Source organism: Alnus glutinosa, chromosome 3, assembly GCF_958979055.1.
Source record: "Alnus glutinosa chromosome 3, dhAlnGlut1.1, whole genome shotgun sequence".
Classification (NCBI taxonomy): domain Eukaryota; kingdom Viridiplantae; phylum Streptophyta; class Magnoliopsida; order Fagales; family Betulaceae; genus Alnus; species Alnus glutinosa.
In genome coordinates, this window is record NC_084888.1 from 262,597 (window position 1) to 283,598 (window position 21,002).

Genomic DNA, 21,002 nt, shown 5'->3' on the forward strand with positions numbered 1-21,002 from the left:
GTTTGCAGCGCTTAAAAAAAAAAAGGCTTATAAATATGTTGTTGATGGGAAATATGTGGACTCAAATTCATGAAGAGAAAGATTTGGAAGATAATAATCAAAAAAGTCATTTGAAAGAAACGGAGACATAATCCATATGCCCTTGAAAAATGGAGATGCCTCTTCCATAATCCTTAAAGCCATCTTTTCACTAAGCGAATTCAGAAACGGATAACTAATTGACAAGAAAGAGCAACTGTTACACCATTTAACGGGAAGACATCGCTTTTTTTTTTTTTTTAACAAAAGATATGAGTATTTCATTAATCAAAATTTATAAGCATAAAGCTTTTACATCACAAGGCATAAAGTTCTGTAAAATTATAGGCGCATGCTATGAGGTTATAAAGTCATAGATACAAACAAAATTCTTACAATAAAGTATTGTCTATGACTTTCATCTTTCATTAACCCATGTACAAAAATAGTTAAAGAGCAAATCTACTCCGAGCATACTAAATCTAATATAAGGGTAGCCAAATATCCTACAAAAATTTATTTCAACCGGCCGTGAGAGATAACCTCTTACACCGAACTATCCAAACTGTGAGAGCTAACCCTTCACACATAATTAACCTTCATTCCATAGATCGTCCATGATGACAGATCTTTGGAGAAGAAAACTTTTTTTCAAAGCAAAAACTCAAACAGCAAACAGCAGCAACGACCATGGAAGATATTAATGGCACACATGGAGGTAAATTGACGGATACATAGCAGAGATGCCAAAATTGCTGATCTGGTCTGAGAACACCTACAAACAAAAAAACCAAAATGGGAGGGGGAAGGTAGGAGCGAGGAGTAGAAAGGGAAATGAAGAAGAGAAGGGAGCAGTCTTAGATCGATTTTCTGAGAGTTTTCTTCCTGTTACATTTTTCATATTTATAAGCCTTAGTGCTTAGTAATTGTTACTAAAATCATCTATTACAAATGAAAGGGGCAATTACATTTTTCCTTCCATGAACTATCAGTCATTGTCAACATGCCACTACGAACTGACACATCGATCATAAGAGAGCATTCAACTACCATTTGCGTACTTTTACCTCTCTTCCGTCAGGCAATCTCGTTAAATCGAACCGAATATGCGATTTTTAGACGTTAAATTTTGTTTAAAGACAAAAATGCTCTTAAACAGTAAATTAATAAAAAATAATTAAACCTAATATATATATATATAAAACAAAAAAAAAAAATGGGAGGAAGGGTGACCTGCGAGCCACCCCCGGCATAAGGGCCACCCTAGAAAAAACCTAGGGTGGCCATGCGGCCAGCCTAGGTTTCGAGGTGGCCGAAGCCACCTTTGAGGGTGTCTTCCTTAGTTTCTTTTTTTTTTTTAATTATTTATTTAATTTTGAGGGTATTTTTTGTAAAATTTGATTTTATGTTAGGGTATTTGAATGTTTTCACAAATTTAACTAACTAAAATGGGTAAAGGTATGGAAATAGTAGTTGAATGCTCTCTTATGATCGATATGTCAATTTGCGGTGGCATATCGACAATGATCAGTAGTTCATAAAAAGAGAAGAAGAAGTAATTACCCTCAAATAAAGTGACCGTTTTGCAGGTTATTGTAATAATTCTTATGACTAAGGTTATTCCAACTTGCAAACTTGGTCAATGGTGCCTCAACCTACAGTGTCATCTCTTTCTCAACTAGAATATTTATGGCATCTTTAAGAAACTCATGAATGCCTCAAAAAATGGATCATGGTTATTGCAACGACTTGCAAAAGTATTTTGTTGTGTGATCAATCTTGTGTATTTAATCTTGTTGATTTTGTTGCCTATTTAATTCCTTGGGATATTGTGAACAGGGAATCACCCTTGAGAAATCGTCCTAATTTAGATAACTTGGAAGTGCTATTACAGCTATGAAAAACAGAACTTTTGGAAAACACCCCACATTGTTTTTCCTGGATAACTGAAACTAATAGGATTCAGAATGGTTCCATTTGAGATGACTTTAATGTATCCTACTCAATTGGCCCATTAACACTAGGGGGAAACATAAGCACATGGATATCTCATAAGTTTTTGCTAATCACAACTAAGCTTAATTATCGTTTGTCTTGTCAAAGCAATGAGCGATGATGACAGAAACATGAGCATCACTATAATGATTCATGACTTTTGCTTACCATATATGGAAGCTTAAGATCTCAATAACAATCATTATAAGTTAAACCCCACTATTCATTCCCCTCTAATCTCCAGGATTAGTTATTGTATTGGGTTTTGAAGCGTGTAAACCCCCTAAAAAAGAGTTTTAGCATTTTGATATTTTGTAGAGTTGATAATGAGTGGAAGGCCCAAATAACAGTGGAAATTGACTTCAAGAAGAAGGCATCATTATCAGAAGTTCAAAAAACCAATTAAGCCCATCAACAAAAGCTTTAATCCCTTTAACCCCATCAATTATCAAAAGCTTGTCTGGTTGAAATGCTCCCCTTGTACCCCATCCTTGCATAATTACATTTTCTGCTTTTGCTTTGTAGTGGGAAATGATAGTCAACTTTATAGCCACATTTACATCATTACTTTTCATTTTGGGAGAGAGCTTATGCCCCTAAATGAACTATTTGAGATTCTAATGGGGGGGGTTGCTATATATCAGCGTTGAGTCTTCTCGGTCATTTTGAACTTAGAGCTTGTGTCAAGCCCTCATTGGGCATGCTTAACAGATTTCGATTAAAGGTGTCTAATCAAATTCACAAAGGCAGAACATGCAAGAAACCCAGTGCAGACACTTTAACATCAAATAGGTCACCTTTGGCCCAATTAGATGGTCACTCCATAATTCATTTCCTTCACAACAGTCCAAACCCCATTTTTTTTTTTTTTTGATCCCAAAAAGTATCATTGATGTGGTGTCAAGGAGATCAGCACCTAAGAAGTCTTCTAATGAGATTACAATATAAGATATTGGGAAACAATTCAACTTAAATGCTTAACTTTTAGTTCAACAATGTTATATTAATCACTCATATTTGTCACGTATTTTTAATGTGAAACTTAATTTTTCTATATTTAAAAATAAGGACACTTCACTTACCTCTTAATGTTTTAAAATTGTTGCAATCACATCCTTAAATTTTAAAAAGTGCAATTTTTTGGATCGTCATGTTTGAAAAATTTGTAATATCACATGCCCTTCCTTTAAAATTTGTTTTTGTTAGATCCCTGTGACGTCAAAATATCCCAAATATTCCTATTTTAATTTTATTTTTTTAATAATAATAATAATTGATGCCCAGAGCCACAGTGAAGCACCCGCGGCCACGTTCGGGATTTCACTACTCAAACATCTTCCTCACATCTGGTCTGAGCTTTGAAAACTCAACCAAGGAAAGTCAAACTGAGGAGTAAAGAGACCAACCATGTCTTTAGCTTCAAGACTCCAAGTAGTCATCCTTCTCTCTACCCTTCACCACTATTGCCAACTACTGCCAAAACCAGGCGAATCCCAGTTCCGTTTGGCCAAACCAACCATTCCTCATTCAAGAACCACTCGTGTCTGAGCACTTCATATAACGTCCAACATCGCTTGAAAATGGAGATATGCTTATATGTATAAACGCATTATTTTTGACACAACACGTTTTAAAGTCATGATGACCATAAATTTATCAGAACTTCACAGTTAAGCGTGCTTCTGCGAGAGTAGTACCAAGATGGGTGACCTCCTAGAAAATTTGGCTTAGATGAGCCAAAAGCGGACAATATTGTGTCATTGAGAGCATGTCGTTATAAGTGGTATCATAGTCATTACCTAGCCTGAGATGAGGAGAGCATGCACAAGCCCATGGGCACTTGCTGAGACGCCAAGAATGGAGTGATCCCATGAGGGTCACTTATAGGGATGCTGGATCCCAAGAGGGGGTGATTGTGATGTCCTATATCGCTTGGAAATGGGGATATACTTATGTGTTAAACACACGATTCTTGATACAAGGCTTTTTAAAGCCGTGATGGCTATGAATCTATTAGAACTCCGCCCGTGCTTCTGCGAGAATAGTACCAGGATGAGTGACTTCCTGAAAAATCTAGTTTGGAGGAGCAAAAAGTAGACAATATTATATCATTGGAGGTGGATCATTACACTTCAAGCAGTTTCTCACATACCCATTTGCTCAAACGATTGATTTTGATTGTAAAAACAACGGATCACTGAGTCCCGCACATCGAAACCTTACAGTAGAAGCGAAGGGGGGAGATGGAGATGAAGAACGGTGCGAAGAGTAACCACCCACCCACGGCACAACCTCTCCATCTGTATTATTATTATTATTTAATTAAAATAATTTTGTGTTATTATAAGGGATATTTTACTTAAAGCATGAATTTGAATGTGTTATATTAATCAGTCTTACATCTTTCCAATATACGATTTAACCTTACGACACTCAACAACCCTTGGGCCTAATGGATGATCACTCTAAAATTCAATTCGTTCACACGCCTCGGCAGCCCAACAATGAGAGGATCCAAAAAAGCCAATTAGGAAGACCATCTTGGTTGAGAGCGGCAAAAAAAACGACGTGGTGCGAGACCCTCAAAAAATGATGTCCTTAAGGCTTTCCACTTTTAAAAGCTCAAGTCCAAGGTAGAACTGGGAGGGGGCACTCCATGAACCACTTCATTTCTTTGAAACCATATGAGATCCAATGTAACAAGGCTAAGCAAGGAATTAATTAGGGCAGTGGCCACAAAGAGATCGATTCTCTCCAAAGCACCCTCAAAAAATGGCAATTCGAAAAATAGATGCTCCAGGTTTCCGGTTATGATATTGATGGGCAAAGAGGGCATAGTTGATCTTCTTCCTGTAAGCTAAAACAAATTTAAAAACAAAATTTGACCACCTAGTAAGTGAAAGTAGACTCACCATTTTGTGGTCCTTGCAAGGCACCAACTAACTCAAAAACCATTTTAGTGGCTACAAAGGCAACAGCTAGATTTTGATCACAAAATTTGATCCTAATATGTTTGGCAACTTTTTAGATATCACCGCTTGTCCTAAAAGTTTAAACTTACAAGAAGAGATAAATTTAATGTAAATAGTGGAGATAAAGTTTAAACTAAAAACTTTTACTCTAATAACCACAATTTATCTCCGAAAACTCAAACTAATAGAAAATAATAAATTTAATCATTTAATCATTTAATATATATATATATATATATATATATATATATATATGTATAAAAGCCGAAATTTAACTTAGAGTTGGCCTAGAATTGTGACACGTGGCGTGAACCCATCATTTTTAAATATTGAACCGGTCTTTTAAGTAAAAAACCTGTGAATTTTAAAGGTTGAACCGGTTTTGTTATGATTTTGATAAATTTATTGTGCTTAAATGAAAACATAATGGGTGTGAATCTTCGTGAGGCCAAAATAAATATATATATATTTTTTATCGAATTATAGCATTAAGTGGTGAGAATTTTTTAAAAAAATCTAAAATTAAAAACTTTTCTTTATCATCACACACACACACACACGTTCACATATCATATATTTATATATAAAAGCTGAGTTCCAACTTGGAATATGCATAGAATTATGACACGTGGCGTGAATCCATAATTTTTAATTTAAACATTGAATCGATTTTGTCATGATTTTAATAAATTTATTGTGCTGTCATGAGTCATTATAGCTGCATTAAGTGGTGAGATTTTTTTTAAAAAAAAAATTAAATTAAAAACATACTACATTCACTACCCATCATATTGTATATATATATATATATATATATATATATATATATATATATATATATATATATATATATATATATATATATATATATATATATATATATATATATATATATATATATATGTTAAAGTATTTTCAAAATTAATATGTATATATTTATTTTGTGTCCTTGGAATGATTTAAAAGGAAGGTGTTAAAAAACATTAAATGAAGATAGTCTCACATGGAAAAAAGAGAAACTGAAGTTGGCATTTATAAAGTCCAACACACTTTAAGCATTTAAAGTAATGCTTGGGTGTATACTCTAACGTGTATACTCTAGTACGGTGCGAAGTACTGGACGCACATGCGCGCGCGAGAGTGGTAGTGGGTTGTAGGGCGCTTTGATGGCACACTTGGCACTTAGCATCAGAGCTCGGAGCGATCTAATCATGGTCAGATTTAAGTGTCTGTTAAAATAGCAGTTTATGACTGTTGGATTAGCAGTTATTTCAATATTATACAGAAGTAACTACTGTCCAGTTATCAGAAATATACAGAAATAACTGTTGTACAATGTTTAATAAAAGAAATAACAAAATTTCTTTTATCTTCAATGCTTTTTCTGATACCTTTTGTATTTAAAATTAAAAAAGTTTCTGTCTGTCTCTTGTTATAATAGAAAAATCTGAAAGTGTTCAGGTTTAATTTTCGTTAGTGCAAAACGCAATTAAACAAACAGAGGATTCTGGGCTCCATTGTATCCGGGAGAAGTTTTTGCTATAACCTTTTGCATACCTTTCTGGTGGGGGCAAATAATTTCTTAAGAAAAGCGACGTTGTAACGTGTCTTAAGAGCATTCCGTTTTTCTGTTTTCGTTTATTTTTCTAACAATCATATATATATATAAAAGCCAAGTTCCAACTTAGAGTTGGCCTAGAATTAGGACACGTGACATGAATCCATACTTTTTAAATATTGAACCGGCCATTTGAGTAAAAAACTGGTAATTTAAGTAAAACTAAACTGGTCTGTGTATTTCAAGTAAAATAAATGGTGCATTTAATATGATTAATTAACTATCTTATATTGAATAAAAATGTCATATTTTTTTGGTCATTAAATCCTCACTAATTTTTACCTCTTTCTCTTCCTTTAAGTAAAACTGGAAAAAAAAAAAAAAAAAAAAAAGTTAAATTGAATTGCTCCATGTATTTCAAGTGAAATAAACGGTGAGTTTAATATTCCTAATCAAATCTCTTCCATTGAATAGAAAATGAATAGAAACATTTCATTTTGTTGTCATTAAATTCTCACTAATTTCTACCTCTCTCTCTTCCTTTAAATAAAATCTTTTACTCCAACACCGTTTCCCCTTCCACTAAATGTCCGTTATAAACTAAACCTCAAAGAGTCAAATGTCAGTTTTTTTTTTCTTTGGGAAATGTCAAAAGTCACTCCAATATCTCTCACTTTCTCGAATAAATATATGGAGAAGTAATGGTTTGTGGCTATGCAAAACTGCAATGTTGTTTATATTACTGGAGAGTGGTGCTCAAAGCAAAGAGAGCAAAGTTTTTGCTATTGTTGGAACCTTTTTGTTTGTAATACTGCTATAGCCTTTTTTTTTTAGTTTGCCTTTGATCAAGTTTGTCAGGGCTGTGTTCAATAGAATTATAAATAATATGTTTGTATTTATTTTATGTGCTTCTGTTTTTCTGATTTGATTTTCTATCCTTATTTTTGCATTGATATATATATATATATATATATATATATATATATATTTTTTTTTGTAAAAGTAGTTTCTTTTACGCTATATATAAGAATGATGGTCGAATTAAAAAATATCTATCTAACTGTAGTTTCTTCCTATACCTACAAATTTCTTTGGAACTGGAAAAAGTAAATAAAAAAATTGTTATTTTCTATTATATTAGTGGTTATCATTTTACATTTTTTTTTTTTTTACTTTATTTTCTATGATTTTGTTCTTTCTTTACATTTTTTTTTGTCCCTATTTCCTAATTTATATTATTTTTTTGTTCAAATTGCCTTTTTTTTTTTTTTTTTTTTTTTTTTTTTTTTTTTTCTTTTTCCTTTTCTAAATTTTACATTGAATTCAAGGAAACCATGGAGAGAGAAAGTTTACATTAATTACGAGGTATGACGATTTTTTAATTTACATTGTTCACTGATTTTTTTTCCCTGTATAATGCACATTGTTAACGTGCTTAATTGATAGACAATATTGATTTTCAAGGTTTCATATGAACCGAAAAAGTATATGGAAAAGAAAACTCTAATTTATTCTATTAGTATTTTTTATTTTTCATTTTTTGTCTATATTTTCTATGGTTCTCTTATTTCATTTCCTCTCTCCTTCTTTTTTTTCTTTATTTTTTTCTTTATTTTTTATGTAATTAATATATTATTTTTCATTCAAATTGCTTATTTTATCTTTTGTAAATTTTACACTAAATTCAAGAAAATGATGGTGAGAGAGAGTTTCCTATGGTTGTTTTTTGTACGAGGTATGATGGATTTTTTAGAGTATTATGTTTTTTGAGTAGTTTTTTATTACTTTGTGTAATACAAAAAAGATAACACTATTATATAGACAAAAATTTCCTACAAACCGGTTTGTAGGAAATTTCTTACAATCCACATATAAGATTGACACATGTCATTTGGCATGTGAGAAGTGTATGTTATTTAAATAGCATGTACGTTTTTAATAGCATTAATAAAAAAAACATGTGATTCTCACATGTTTAAAGGATACGTGTCTTTTTTAAATGTGAGTTGTAGAAAATTTTCTATAAACCAGTTTATAAGAAATTTTTGTCCCTATTATATTATATTAGTGTTTTTTAGTTTTCATTTTTTATCTATATTTTCTATGATTTTCTTCTTCCATTTTTTTTTTTATTATTATTATGAAACTAAATTATAAGGAAGAATCCCGCGCATAGCACGGGTTACGAGCTAGTATATATAAAAGCCGAGTTTCAACTTGGAATTCGCATAGAATTATGACACGTGGCGTGAACCTATAATTTTTAAATACTGAACCAGTCTTTTAAGTAAAAAACCAATTAATTTTAAAGGTTGAATCGGTTTTGTCATGATTTTAATAAATTTATTATGTTTTAATGAGTCATTATAGCTACAGTAATTGGTGAGTTTTTTTTTTTTTAAAAAAAAAGTTAAATTAAAAACATACTAGATTCACTACCCATCATATCATAGAGTAGTGCTATAAGGCACATTTTCATCACACTATTGGCTTGGAATTTAGATTTTCTTCTTGCTATTTTTTTTATACTTCTTTTCGTTATAAACTATATACCTATGTGAACAAATATTTTAAAAAGTTTTAGTTTTTATGTGAATAAATATACCTATACTTTTATACGCATTTTTTAACCTATAATAAAAAGTACGATGAATATGTATTTAAATTTTGAAATTAAATTATAATGAAGAATCTCGCGCATAGCGCAGATTATAAGTTAGTTACTTTAATAACGAAAACTTTTTACTAAAGACATTTTCTCGGAGATGGAAGTGGGTAAGTGATCCATTTCCTGCCAAGGCAACAGTTTTTGCAATGAAAATTGATGAAATGACTATACAATGAGATAAATTAACTTCCCTTCTTTTGTACATTAGTGCTCTATATATATATATATACACACACACACACGGATCACATATCACACAGCTTTTTATTTGACAAGAGGTCCCAAAAGTTTTAGACCGTTAAATTTAGAAGCCTCTGGTCCCCATCTTCCCCATTAAAGTTTGTCACTTTGCCACAACAAAATGGTCACTTTAAATATTTTATTTCATTTGTAGGAAAAAAAAAAATGGAATCCTAAAACTAATCCTAATCCTAATCATTCATACTTGAACAGATCATCAAGTGACAGTGTCTGTCTGTGACACCCTGTTGTCTCTATTTTTGTAGCTCTTTTCTAAAAGTTCATTGAGCTTTTTTGGGTTGTTGCCAGCCGTATTATTCCTTTCCCTCTTTCCTTATCTTCCTTTTCATTTCAATCTCAAAACAACTTTGAAGTGTCACCTTCTGTTTGAATTCCTATGGCTACTGAGACTGCTATCTCAGATCATACTTCTGCTACTGATGAGGTAAGTTCTTGTGGTTTCTGCTATCTCTTTCTTGAATTGTTGTGATACTTCTGATTCCACTGATGAATATGTCTACTTGCTGGATGTTAGAGTTCAAATGATCCATACTTATAGGTTTCTTAAGTTTAATCTGTATGTCAGCTTTTAGCAAAACTCACTTGTGCAGTTGTGCTATTCGTCAAAAAGACAAATACTTGTGCTTTTGCTTATATCTCTAGAAGACTAGAACTACTAGATGTAATTAACTTTGGTCATGATTATGGATCTTTTCCATTGAGATCAGTTAGAATTTGTGGGTTGAGTATCTCCTACAGTTAGAGGAAGATATAATCACTAATGGATAAGGATATATCTCCTATCAAGACCCACTTGGATAAGGATGTATTCGGTAGCCGATTCACCATCTACTATATATGTGTAATATTTGAACAGCACCTTTTTGAGTATCTATCCATAGTCATGCACCCCATGATTCCCGAGGAAACACAATTTGTTTTTAAGGTAGTCAGAGCATGATAGTTTGTTCTCTAAGCCTAGTGTTGGTCCAAAATTAAGTTAGTGAAGTGATGAATGCATCAAAGCACCACCTCTTTGTGCTTGTGTATTTTTTTGCCAGAAAATTTAGGATTTCTCTCGGAAAAATGAAGAATGTGCTAATGATTAAGATGTTTCTTGAGACCCAATAAAAATCCTACTAAATTGTGATTATTTTTTCATTAAGCAGCATCAGGATTAGTCATATTATCTTTAACCATGTCATTAGTAAGGATTCTCTCCAAATACCACAAGTGTCTAGTTATGAGTTCAAAGAAAACAAGCCAGCTATTCAGAGAGGATGGGACGCAAGAAGCACAAAACTCCCTTCTCACTGTGAAGGCTTGGCAATGCTTTTCCTCAGATCTTACAGATCATCTGAACTGGATTCCCAAATTTCTTATACTTGGTTCACACACATCATCCAATTGTGCCTCTCGAAGTTTCAATTAAATTTGGATGCTACAAATGATGATAAAACAATGCTTTTTAATGCTTAATTGTAGTCATACAGTACTGCCTAAGTGTTCCATTCACACTCCTGTTTCGCATTTCCTTCTTTGTACTCATTCAGTGCTCATTCATTTGTTTGCAGCAAGTTGAGAAGAAGGTCAATGAAGAAGTAAAAGCTATTGAGCAAGATGGTGTCACTTCTTCCAAGGAAAGCGTAGAAGAAGAAAAACCCAAAGTCGAGGAATCGCCAAGTCCTGCAACCCCTGTATCTAAACCTGAAGAAATGTCAGAGGATAAGCAGATTGAGCCTCCTATAGCTGATGTTGAGAAGACTGATGATGCTCCTGTTTCGGATGTTCCAGTCGAAGATAATGAGGAGGAAAAAGACAACATTCCTGATTCACACACTCCCGTCGTACCACAGCCAGTGGATGACACTATTAAGGCCCAATCAGAAGAGCAACCAGCTGTGGAGTATGTTGTTAAAGAAGCACCAGAACAAGTAGCAGTTGCATCTCTCGAGAAAGGGCAAGAAGAGAAAGCAAATATAGTTGATGTTCCTGAACAAATACCTGAAACTCCTGAGAAACTAGAGGGACCACTGGATGTGCTTCATGCTAAAGAATCGGAAGTTGTAGGAATAGAAGAGATCAAAAGTTCACACGTGGAGAAACCAGAAGCTGCAGCTATTGAAGCAGAAGAAAAGCCAAGAGAACAATCTGTATTTTTTGAACAAGTTGAGAAAGCATATGAGGAGGTTGGCACTAAGGAAAGAGGGGAGAAAGCAAATCCGGTTGATGTTCCTGAACAAATACCTGAAACTCTTGAGAAACTAGAGGGACCACTAGATGTGCTTCCTGCAAAAGAATCGGAAGTAGTAGGAGTAGAAGAGATCAAAAGTTCACACGTGGAGTCCATTAAAGTGGAGAAGCCAGAAGCTGCTGCTATTGAAGCAGAAGAAAAGCCAAGAGAACAATCTGAGGAGGTTGGCACTAAGGAAAGAGTGGAGAAAGCAAATACGGTTGAAGTTCCTGAACATATAACTGAAACTCCTGAGAAACTAGAGGGACCACTGGATGTGCTTCCTGCAAAAGAATCGGAAGTAGTAGGAGTAGAAGAGATCAAAAGTTCACACGTGGAGTCCATAAAAGTGGAGAAGCCAGAAGCTGCTGCTATTGAAGCAGGAGAAAAGCCAAGAGAACAATCTGAAATTTTTGAACAAGTTGAGAAAACATACGAGGAAGTTGGCACTAAGGAAAGAGTGGAGGGTGATACAGATAAAGACACTGGGATTTCCGCTGAAAAGGTTGAGAATACCTCCTTTTTGAAGGATAAAGAGGAAGAACCTAGTGTAATCAGAATTTCTGATGAAGTTCAGACTAATCAGGAAGCTCTAACTTATCTGAAGGAAGATGAAGGGGACTTTTCTCTACCAAGTGCTGACACAGAGAAGGTTGATGCAGAAGACAAAAAGGAGTTGAGTGGGGCTGATGTGATTGGAGAGCTATCAAAAGAGGCAGTGGTAGAGGCGGGAAAGGTTGCAGAAGAGAATGAGCCGAAGACTCTGGAAACTGAAGAAGGGAATGGAAAAAGAAATGTGATACCCGAGGAATCAACTCCGCCAGTTAAAGAGAAGGATGTCGGTAGTTCTATTTCTACAGCTGAATTTATCGAAAAATCATTTGAGGGAAAGAGAACTGGCAGAGATGTTGAAGAGGAAAACAAAGGAGAGCAGAATGTAAAAAATGAGACACTGGCTTTAGGCGGAACCAACAAAGATGAGCACGTGGAGGAAAATCAGGCTCAAGCTACTACAGTTGTTAGCAAACCACTTGAAGAACCCCAGGAATCTGAGTTGCAAAGAAAAAATGAGGAAACTGCAGAAACTGGTGAAGATAAGTTGGAGAAAGAAAAAGTTGATGAGATTGCAAAATCTGATGTCCAGAATCTGGAGCCATCCGTCGATGCTGGTGACGAGACAAAAACATCCCAGGACCTGCCAAAAGAACTTCCAGCCAAGTCCGCTCAAAAGCATTCAAATAACATTATATCAAAGGTAAAACAGTCGCTTGTGAAGGCAAAGAAAGCAATCATTGGGAAATCTCCAAGTTCAAAAACCCTCTCCTCTGAAACCAAGGGTGATATTAAAGTCAAATAATGGAACTTTGACTACGGATGCAGTTGTATAATTGTATGCAGAAGTGGTATCTTTTCCTAATTGTTGTGTGCGACAATGTGTAGCCGTAACTGCTGTGGATTCATCTCTGTTGCTGTTCTGTCATTCCTACTTGCTTGCGTGTTTAATTTGTAAAGGGTGCATATAGAAGGTATAGTCCTTGCCATACTCAATATTGTGAAAATTGTAAAGACATGTTTATTCTCCTGCCCAATTCTTTGCAGTTGTATGTATTTGTGGAGTTTGTAGTTGATTGTTTGCCAATAATGATCAGGAGATGGGAACTGTGTGCATGTAAAGATAATTTTGTTGATACCTCTTTTGTAATTGTTATAGTCACATCATAATGATTTCTCATTACTATTGTTAAATGTTCATTTGAAATGAAATTATTTTGGTTAATTATCCCACGATAAGATCAATAATGCAATGGTGAGCACGAAAGCTTACGACTATGTTTCTGGGTTATCATCATCAGAACAGTTTTCACTTGCATTGGTTTTCCCTGTTAAGTATGGAGACTCTGAAAATATCCACATTTTGGTGACTGCAACACTCTTCATCCTGTTCATCAAACCCGTCCTAAACAAGAAGGGAGCCTGGTAGGCTGGTAGGGGAAGCTGACACCTTGGGAAAGGAGAGCCCTGGCATGGTGGCAATTTTCTTTTCTTTTCCACAGGGTGGAGTACAGCACTTACTGAGATGTAACAAAACTATCAACAAATAATCACGTATCCTCTTAAGAAATCCTGTCTTTCTTATTCTAATATGATCATTTTGTAATGAACTCAATGGAAGTGTGGCAGTGAAAGCCAACTATTCAAATGAGTGTGACATGCAAGACAATCAAGACATCAAATTCTAGACATACTGATCAGGCTCTTTAATTTTTCATGTATGAAAAAACTAATAAGTGGAGGCTGGTTCCTCCATAGTTCCATCAGATCAGATGACGACTATGGTATTAAGCCAAGCATAAAACTTCTTCATGCATGTTGAGCTTGCAGATTCTTTCATATATTTGTCGTCTATGTTCAGCTGCATATTTGTTTATTCGTACTCTTCATTTATGATTCATCGTGGAAAACTTTCAGAAATCAACTGAGAAATAAATGGGGTTGAATGGGAAATTATTTTTATTGCAAGAGTAATGCTAGATATTATAAATTTTTTTTTTTTTTTTATAAGTAATGCCAGATATTATAATTCTATTAAACAAGACTGACATGACCCTCTCAATAAACCATTGGATCAATCATTGTTAAATAATAATAATAATAATAAAAGATCCAATAGTTAATTTGGAGTGTCACGTTAACATTGTTTGGACAATTATAAGATGAAATTAAGTATCTAGCATTACTCTTATTGCAATATTTTCTTAGATAAAAAGCTTCAAGAGTCGAATAGGACCAATATACCGAGGCATGAATAAGAAATATAGAGACAAATGCTCTCCCAACCACAACCCTAAGCCATTCAGAACTTCCTATCTTCTTATTAAGGCCTATTTAATACCCTATCACACACCAATTATCTAAATTTAGGAAGCAAAAGGAACTAAACTAGCCATCCTAACGTCAAGCTTCTTTCTGCAACCAGTCACACTATATTGCATCAGAGAGAGAGAGAGAGAGAGAGAGAGAGAGAGAGAGAGAGAGAGAGAGAGAGAGAGAGAGAGTGCGTGTCAAGAGCTTATTGGAATATAACTATCATTTCATTAATTCAAAGAATTATTGTGAAAGGTCTGAAACACATTTTGAATACATATTTCCGAGATAGTTAACTCTTAGACATTGCATTGACTGCATAGGTCACTATTTGAATGTACAACTGCAAGAAAAAGATTTTGAATCTCCCCAAGGTACCAAAATCTGTGCAATTTATAATTGTACTATTCTTAAATTAGAATATAGATTGTTATTTAGCTTTCCTAGTTCCTCAATTGAAATTGCCAAGAGTATGAAGAAGCATGAAACAATACGTTCAATCTCAAAAGGCCATCACAGATTTCTCTTCAATCACAAAGATCATCAGTACCGTTTGTCAATCGTAGCCTGCATGGAGAACGAGTCCTTACCTTCTCAAGCCACCAATAATTAATGTAATATAAAAATTGAAGTAATCCTAATTTTCAATATCCACTTACAAGCTGGTCTACTAGGCACAAGGTCATTTCCGTTTGCAGGGTTGATAGCTGCATTGCCAGTAGCATCTGAGGCTGGACGATTACTTTTCACCAAAGAGGACCGCTCAAATCCTGCATTTGTTGCTGGACACTACTATTTAAAAAACAGTACAAGATTAGGGGATTCTGGCAGACAAGTGGCAGAATTCAACTGAATCAAATAGAGAATAGGAGACATTGTTTGGCGAAGAATTGAAGCTTTGGGTGGTTAATTGAGTCTAATACATTTCTGTTTTGCATTAATTCATATTAACGAGTTTTATGAATAAACAAAAATAGGTGTTCTTTCAGGGCACCCCTCTCTCTGTCGAAGACAAAATCCCATGCATTGAGGACTGCTTGTCTACTAATCTAGCCAAGGTTTAGCATCTTCGTTATGTTTCTTTCATTAACTTTCCAGACTTTGGCTTGTAGTGCATATATAAAATATTAGGGTCTAATCTACGCCTATAATTTCATTAAAAAAAAAAATACTCCAGTAATGTCATCTTCCAAGACTCTGCTTGTCCGGCCCCCAACAATCATGCATGGGAATATAAGAATTAAATTCCATAATAAGCAATAAGCAATCATTAGAAAAAAGGTAACTGAGTCGTTATTTCTTCTCAAGCATCTTCTTTGGAAATAGATGTTAATCTCGACAAGTTAGTATGAGAACGCAGAAAAAATCCAGAGATCGTGAACTAAGAAATATGACAGCTTAAGGGAGGGAGGGAGGGAGGGATCTGGCCTCATCTAGGGGAAGTTTTGCTAGTGAAATTTATAATCTAATAACCACCATTTAGGGTCTCCTTTCACGTATGTTGTCATAATTTTATTTAGTGGTACATTTAAATTTAACATGCTTAGTCTACCTTGCAATAGAAATGAAATCCCATTTTTCAAATATCATAGGTTTCACTTTATTCACTATGAATATGCGACTCCAAAATAAATGCCCAAACCTGACTCGATGTTTCACACATTGAGCTATTGGCACCAGTGCTCTGCATCACTTGAGAATTGACATTCTGCATCGGATCCTTGGAGCTAGATGCTGGAGCTGAATCCATATTTTCCAAAGGACCTACCACTCCACAGGCATTCAGTCCCGTGGCTGACTTCATAAGAGACCCTCCCGACAAAGGAATTAAGGGTGCACGTGGCATCGACATGACAAGTCCTTGACCAGGAAGCCCAAACATCTGAAGGTTAGATCCTGCCATCCCATGCAAAGCAGTGTGTCCTGATATAGGCGGCCCAGGGAAATGTGCTCCTTGTATGTGGGGCACATGAATCATAGGGTAACCTGAAGATCCACCATTCATGTCAGGCATACCCATCCCATAACCCATTCCCAGTCCCATTCCCATTCCAACACCCATTGGAGAGAAATGGGCCATGTGAGGTGCACTCATGTGTTGCATTCCTGTCGGTAGCATCATTGGTGACATATAAAAACCAGCTCCCATGGACATTATCTGCATAACAATGGGAAATAATGCCATGTTGTAATTGGATTATCCAAATTCTGCGAAAATAAAACTGAAAAACTATTTGTAGGAGAAAAAGAAGAGAATATTTACTTGCACTTGAAGTTGAAGCGTCTTAAGATACTCGATGGCCTCATCGAGCATTGAAGCTTTGTCCACCTTATAATGCCAACATGTGAAAGTCAGCAGAAGCGAAAATGCAGAAAATATCAAGATTTTCAGTTGGTTATATTCAAGGTTACAAACTTCTATAAGATCCATCACTGTCAAGAATTAATTAGATTGGTTAAGAAAATAAATTTTAGATCAGAGATGAATTCTGAAAACTTGCATATGTATGAGCTTTTAGCTTTAGACCTTCATAAACATGGATACAATTTCATGAAGTGATTCCACTTCTATAAGGCCAAACTTGAAGCCTAGGTTTAAGTCTTTTATTAGAATATTAAACAAATGATTAAATTCACCTTTTTCTATTAGCTAAAGCTTTTGGAATAAAAGCTAATTTAACATAGTATCAGAGTAAGAGGTCCTAAGTTCGAACTCTATCTCCGTAATTCATCTCTCATTTCAATTAAATATTCCACATGTTAGGCTTCACTAATTAAGAGAGAGTTTGAACCCACACGTGAGAGGAAGTATTAAAATATTAATTAAATTAATTATTTCCTACTAGCTTAAACTTTTGGGACAAGTTGAGATTTAACATGATATCAAAGCAGAGGTCTTGAGTTCGAACATTGATTCCACAATTTGCCCCTATTTTAGTTAAATATCCCACATATTTGGTTTTACTTATTGAGGGAGAGTTTGAGCTCACACATGAAGGGAAGTGTTAGAATATTAATTAAATGATTAAATTCACAATTTCTATCAACTTAAGTTTTTTGAATAACTGGTGATAACATCTTTGATTCAAAAACTTATCAAAACCATCTTTGATTCAATTACAAAGTTAAAACAATAGATGAAGTGCATCAAGCAAATCTAACAAAACTGTAACTGAAAATGTAAACCTTATTGCAGTTTGGTATGAGTTCTTGTAATGCACGCATCTTCTCATTGATCCTATCTCTTCGCCTCTGTTCATAAAAGTCCAAAATGAGTACCAGCTAAGACCCTATAATTCAGAAACAACGCAGTGCAGAACCATACAAGAAACAAAGATGTTCTTTATTGCAAACACTAGTCTTGAATGGTGTTGCTCACCCTTTCAGATAAGTTATGCACTTCTGCCGCTCGGCTTCTCTTAGAACCCACACCCCCTCGGGCAGGAGCTGCTTTTTTTGTACCCATTGATTCCTCCTCAACATCCTGCACATGATAGTGTTTTCTTGGTAAATGGAGGAAACAGATAAAGTAAGGGAATTGAAAAGATGTAATACCAATACATAAACTTACTTCACTATGGCATTCGGATTCTTCAGTGTCACGACATTTTCTCTTCAAACTATGTGTTGGATCATCCGAAGCTCTCTCCACACTATTGCCCGAGCAAACAGAAGAAGAAGCAACTACAGGCTCTATGGGCTTCTCACCATCTGGCAGTCCTTTAGTTGCACTTTCACCACGGACTTGATTAAAGCTTTTGTCATTCTTAGAGGCATCCCCTTGACAAACAGCCTCAGATTGTTCAGTGGCAATTGGTTCCTCAATAGGCTTCTCCCCCAACGATTTTAAATCAACCTTCAATGGCACTGCAACTGGTTGGCAATGGGAACTTGATTCTTTCCGTAAACCACTACTTGAATTGATAAGTGTTGATTGAGGAGGATTTTCACTACTTGCAGCAGAACCTTTCTCCTTACTTGCCATCCTTTCCATGCTTGATAAACCTGAAGTAGCCATTAGGCCAATGTTCTCAAGATTAGCTTTCACAAGAGCAGCAGGTCGTGAGAAATGAGAGAAATTCATCAGATTGGGGTTATTGCTAGGCGGCATTGGGTCTTTCTTCTGCATCTTTATGCTAGGAAATCCACCAGCAGTGGATGCAACCCGTGTTGAATCCCCACAAACAGCATGGTGCATTACAGTGCTCATATTATTGCCAGTGACATCCGAAACCCTTGATCTAATGGTTGGCAACGATGTTTGGCATTGCTGTGAAGACGATGGGTATAAGGGAAAACTACTGTTTCTAGGTCTTGTGGCCTCAACACCAACGACTGAAGAAACCTTTGACACATCTCCATGTCTTAAACTCAAACCATCATTTACAAAATCAGTATGGCAATCCCTATACACCATATTACAACTACTACTTTTGTCAATAGATGCCAAATTATTCTGGGCGGATAGTTCATTTACAGTCACCCCAGATAATTCAGGCAAGAACTCAGAACAATACTCATGTTGCAAAGATTCATCAATTGGATAATTCAACCAAGGCATCATGTCATCATCTTGACTCAAATCCATTTCACCTGATGGCACCGACATTGGGATTTCATCCAATACAGAGTCCATTCCCCCAAACTTTCCCATCTTTGAACTGGTGCCATTTCCTATATCTTTATCTCTTGTCTTAGGGGTGTGAGATGGTAAGCTGTTAGTAGTTGGGCTCTTTCTAGGTCTACTGGACTGACCTTGTTTCAAAATCTGACCATTTTCCCACACCAGCTCAAAAAGGTCATCCTCAGGTCTGCATTATAAACCACAAGAAAAAGAATAACAATAACAAAAATACCTAAAAGACCAAATGGGATAATAAAACCCAATTTAATGGCATGAACCAAGAGAGCTAAGAGTGTAAAGACTATAAAATAAAATGAGTGAAACTGAACTTACAGAAAAGATAGATCAGTTGAACATGTGGTGTTCTTCTCTCGAATAGAATCAAGCTTCCCTTTGGCCATTCGATACAGCTCGGACAGAGGCATCATGGGAAGGTGGAAGCACTGATTGCTCCTCAGAAATGCCCCAGATTCAAGCACTTGGCCATTTTTGGTAGCATCCACACACTACTTTTAACTCTCAATTCACGGTTCAAAAAACTCAAACATATATAGAAATCCAACAAGGTCTTAAGACACAAGCCTGTCCAAAAACGCCACTGTAATACAATCCCAGCTGAACTTATAGGGGGAGTAAAGGAAACGGAACTGGCACTGCTTTTAAGTCTTTAACAGTCATAATTTACAGAATAAAATCTTTCTTTTAATACTAAAGTCTTTGTCAGGGGAGGCACATATAATTATATAAAATTACACAATTTAATTAAGTATAAAGTATCAGTCAAACCAATTCTTTAATGGCTCCAGTGATACAAAAACCCTCCAAATTAAGTTTAAAAACTCGGATCTTTTCCACTTTCTAATCATTAAATAGCAACCCCAGAAAACAAGCAGATCGTTTAATCAAAAAGCTCGTACAAACACCGTTAATTTTCACTTAAAAACATGGGAAAGCCATGTAACTTGCAGACGAGCTCAAAGACCTCAGTTCCCGATTTTCAACATGAAAGAACTCCCATATGATTCTTCGGAAACTCTGAGATCCTCGAGCCGGTCAAACTTTGCTGATCCATATGCATTAAGAAGGTGAAATTTGATAGTGAATCAGAATAACTGTTTCCAAAAGTGAGAGCTTTTAAGAGTTTGTGGCTGAGAGAGAGAGAGAGAGAGAATCCAAGTGGACGTAGAAGACGGCGAAAGGCTTGCAGAGTTGCACAGAGAGAGAGAGAGAGAGAGAGAGTAATGAGCTTAACCACAGTTAAGCTTATCATCGTGGTTAGTTTCTTTTTTCTCAAGGGTATGGGCCCATGTTTCGGCTAAATGGTCCAATTCTAATCCGACAGGCGACAGCTGCTTGTGATTTGCCGTTGGGTGACAACTTGTGTTCCGAGAGATTGGGTTTGAGCGGTGGTTCAAGTATAACTATAAAACTTTTAACTAAATTTTAATTAGACTTATTTAATTAAATAGGTCAAATTATTTTATTTTAACATGTAAATTTCGTATTCAATTTAGTTTAAATTACATATCCAATTTACTCCGCTAAATTTGCTTCCCAAACTCATCCGACTTGATTATCAAACTCATAAGGTCCACTATTTATTTGACGCGCAGTGTGGTGGGGTTGTCCTGGTAAGATAGGCGTCCCTGTTCGGTGCATTTGAAATAGAAATATATATATATATTATCCTTTGGTATTATATGTTATCTTTATCAAATTAATTGCCTGTGGATTGGACTTTGTAGTTGTGCGTTGTGTGGATTCAGCCATATATAAATCATAATGGGAACACAACAATATCGTGTCAATTGTCAATTGTCAAGGTCTCT

General features: G+C 35.2%; 2 protein-coding genes across 3 annotated transcripts; one reads left to right on the plus strand and one right to left on the minus strand.

Annotated features, from left to right (window-relative positions):
* The first annotated feature begins 9,683 nt into the window (after window positions 1-9,683).
* On the plus strand, window positions 9,684-13,430 carry LOC133863998 (uncharacterized). Its single transcript, XM_062300180.1, has 2 exons — window positions 9,684-9,896; window positions 11,026-13,430. Exons 1-2 carry the CDS (start codon window positions 9,849-9,851, stop codon window positions 13,039-13,041), a joined length of 2,064 nt encoding a protein of 687 aa, XP_062156164.1. The 5' UTR covers window positions 9,684-9,848; the 3' UTR covers window positions 13,042-13,430.
* A 1,324-nt stretch (window positions 13,431-14,754) lies between these two features.
* LOC133863997 (transcription factor PIF3) lies at window positions 14,755-20,404 on the minus strand. 2 transcript variants are annotated; one of them, XM_062300178.1, is made up of 8 exons: window positions 19,507-20,401; window positions 18,121-19,360; window positions 17,929-18,033; window positions 17,736-17,801; window positions 16,813-16,878; window positions 16,192-16,707; window positions 15,209-15,338; window positions 14,755-15,116 (listed from the first exon to the last, which is right to left on the minus strand). In XM_062300178.1, the coding sequence occupies exons 1-8, from the start codon at window positions 19,599-19,601 to the stop codon at window positions 15,106-15,108; spliced, it is 2,229 nt and encodes a 742-aa protein (XP_062156162.1). In that variant the 5' UTR covers window positions 19,602-20,401; the 3' UTR covers window positions 14,755-15,105. The 2 variants fall into 2 exon arrangements, with proteins under 2 accessions (XP_062156162.1, XP_062156163.1); XM_062300179.1 differs by lacking the exon at window positions 14,755-15,116 and having other exon boundaries at window positions 15,207-15,341; window positions 19,507-20,404.
* Between the last annotated feature and the right edge of the window lie 598 nt (window positions 20,405-21,002).

What these genes read in the sequence shown, in the direction of transcription:
- LOC133863998 (XM_062300180.1), top strand. Translation starts at nt 9,849, where the DNA reads ATGGCTACTGAGACTGCTATCTCAGATCATACTTCTGCTACTGATGAG. An exon ending in ATACTTCTGCTACTGATGAG is followed by an intron (nt 9,897 to 11,025) that starts GTAAGTTCTTGT and finishes ATTTGTTTGCAG; the next exon opens with CAAGTTGAGAAGAAGGTCAA.
- LOC133863997 (XM_062300178.1), bottom strand. Translation starts at nt 19,601, where the DNA reads ATGATGCCTCTGTCCGAGCTGTATCGAATGGCCAAAGGGAAGCTTGAT. An exon ending in TGCATAACTTATCTGAAAGG is followed by an intron (nt 17,802 to 17,928) that starts GTGAGCAACACC and finishes TTTTATGAACAG; the next exon opens with AGGCGAAGAGATAGGATCAA. An exon ending in TCATACCAAACTGCAATAAG is followed by an intron (nt 16,879 to 17,735) that starts GTTTACATTTTC and finishes TGGCATTATAAG; the next exon opens with GTGGACAAAGCTTCAATGCT.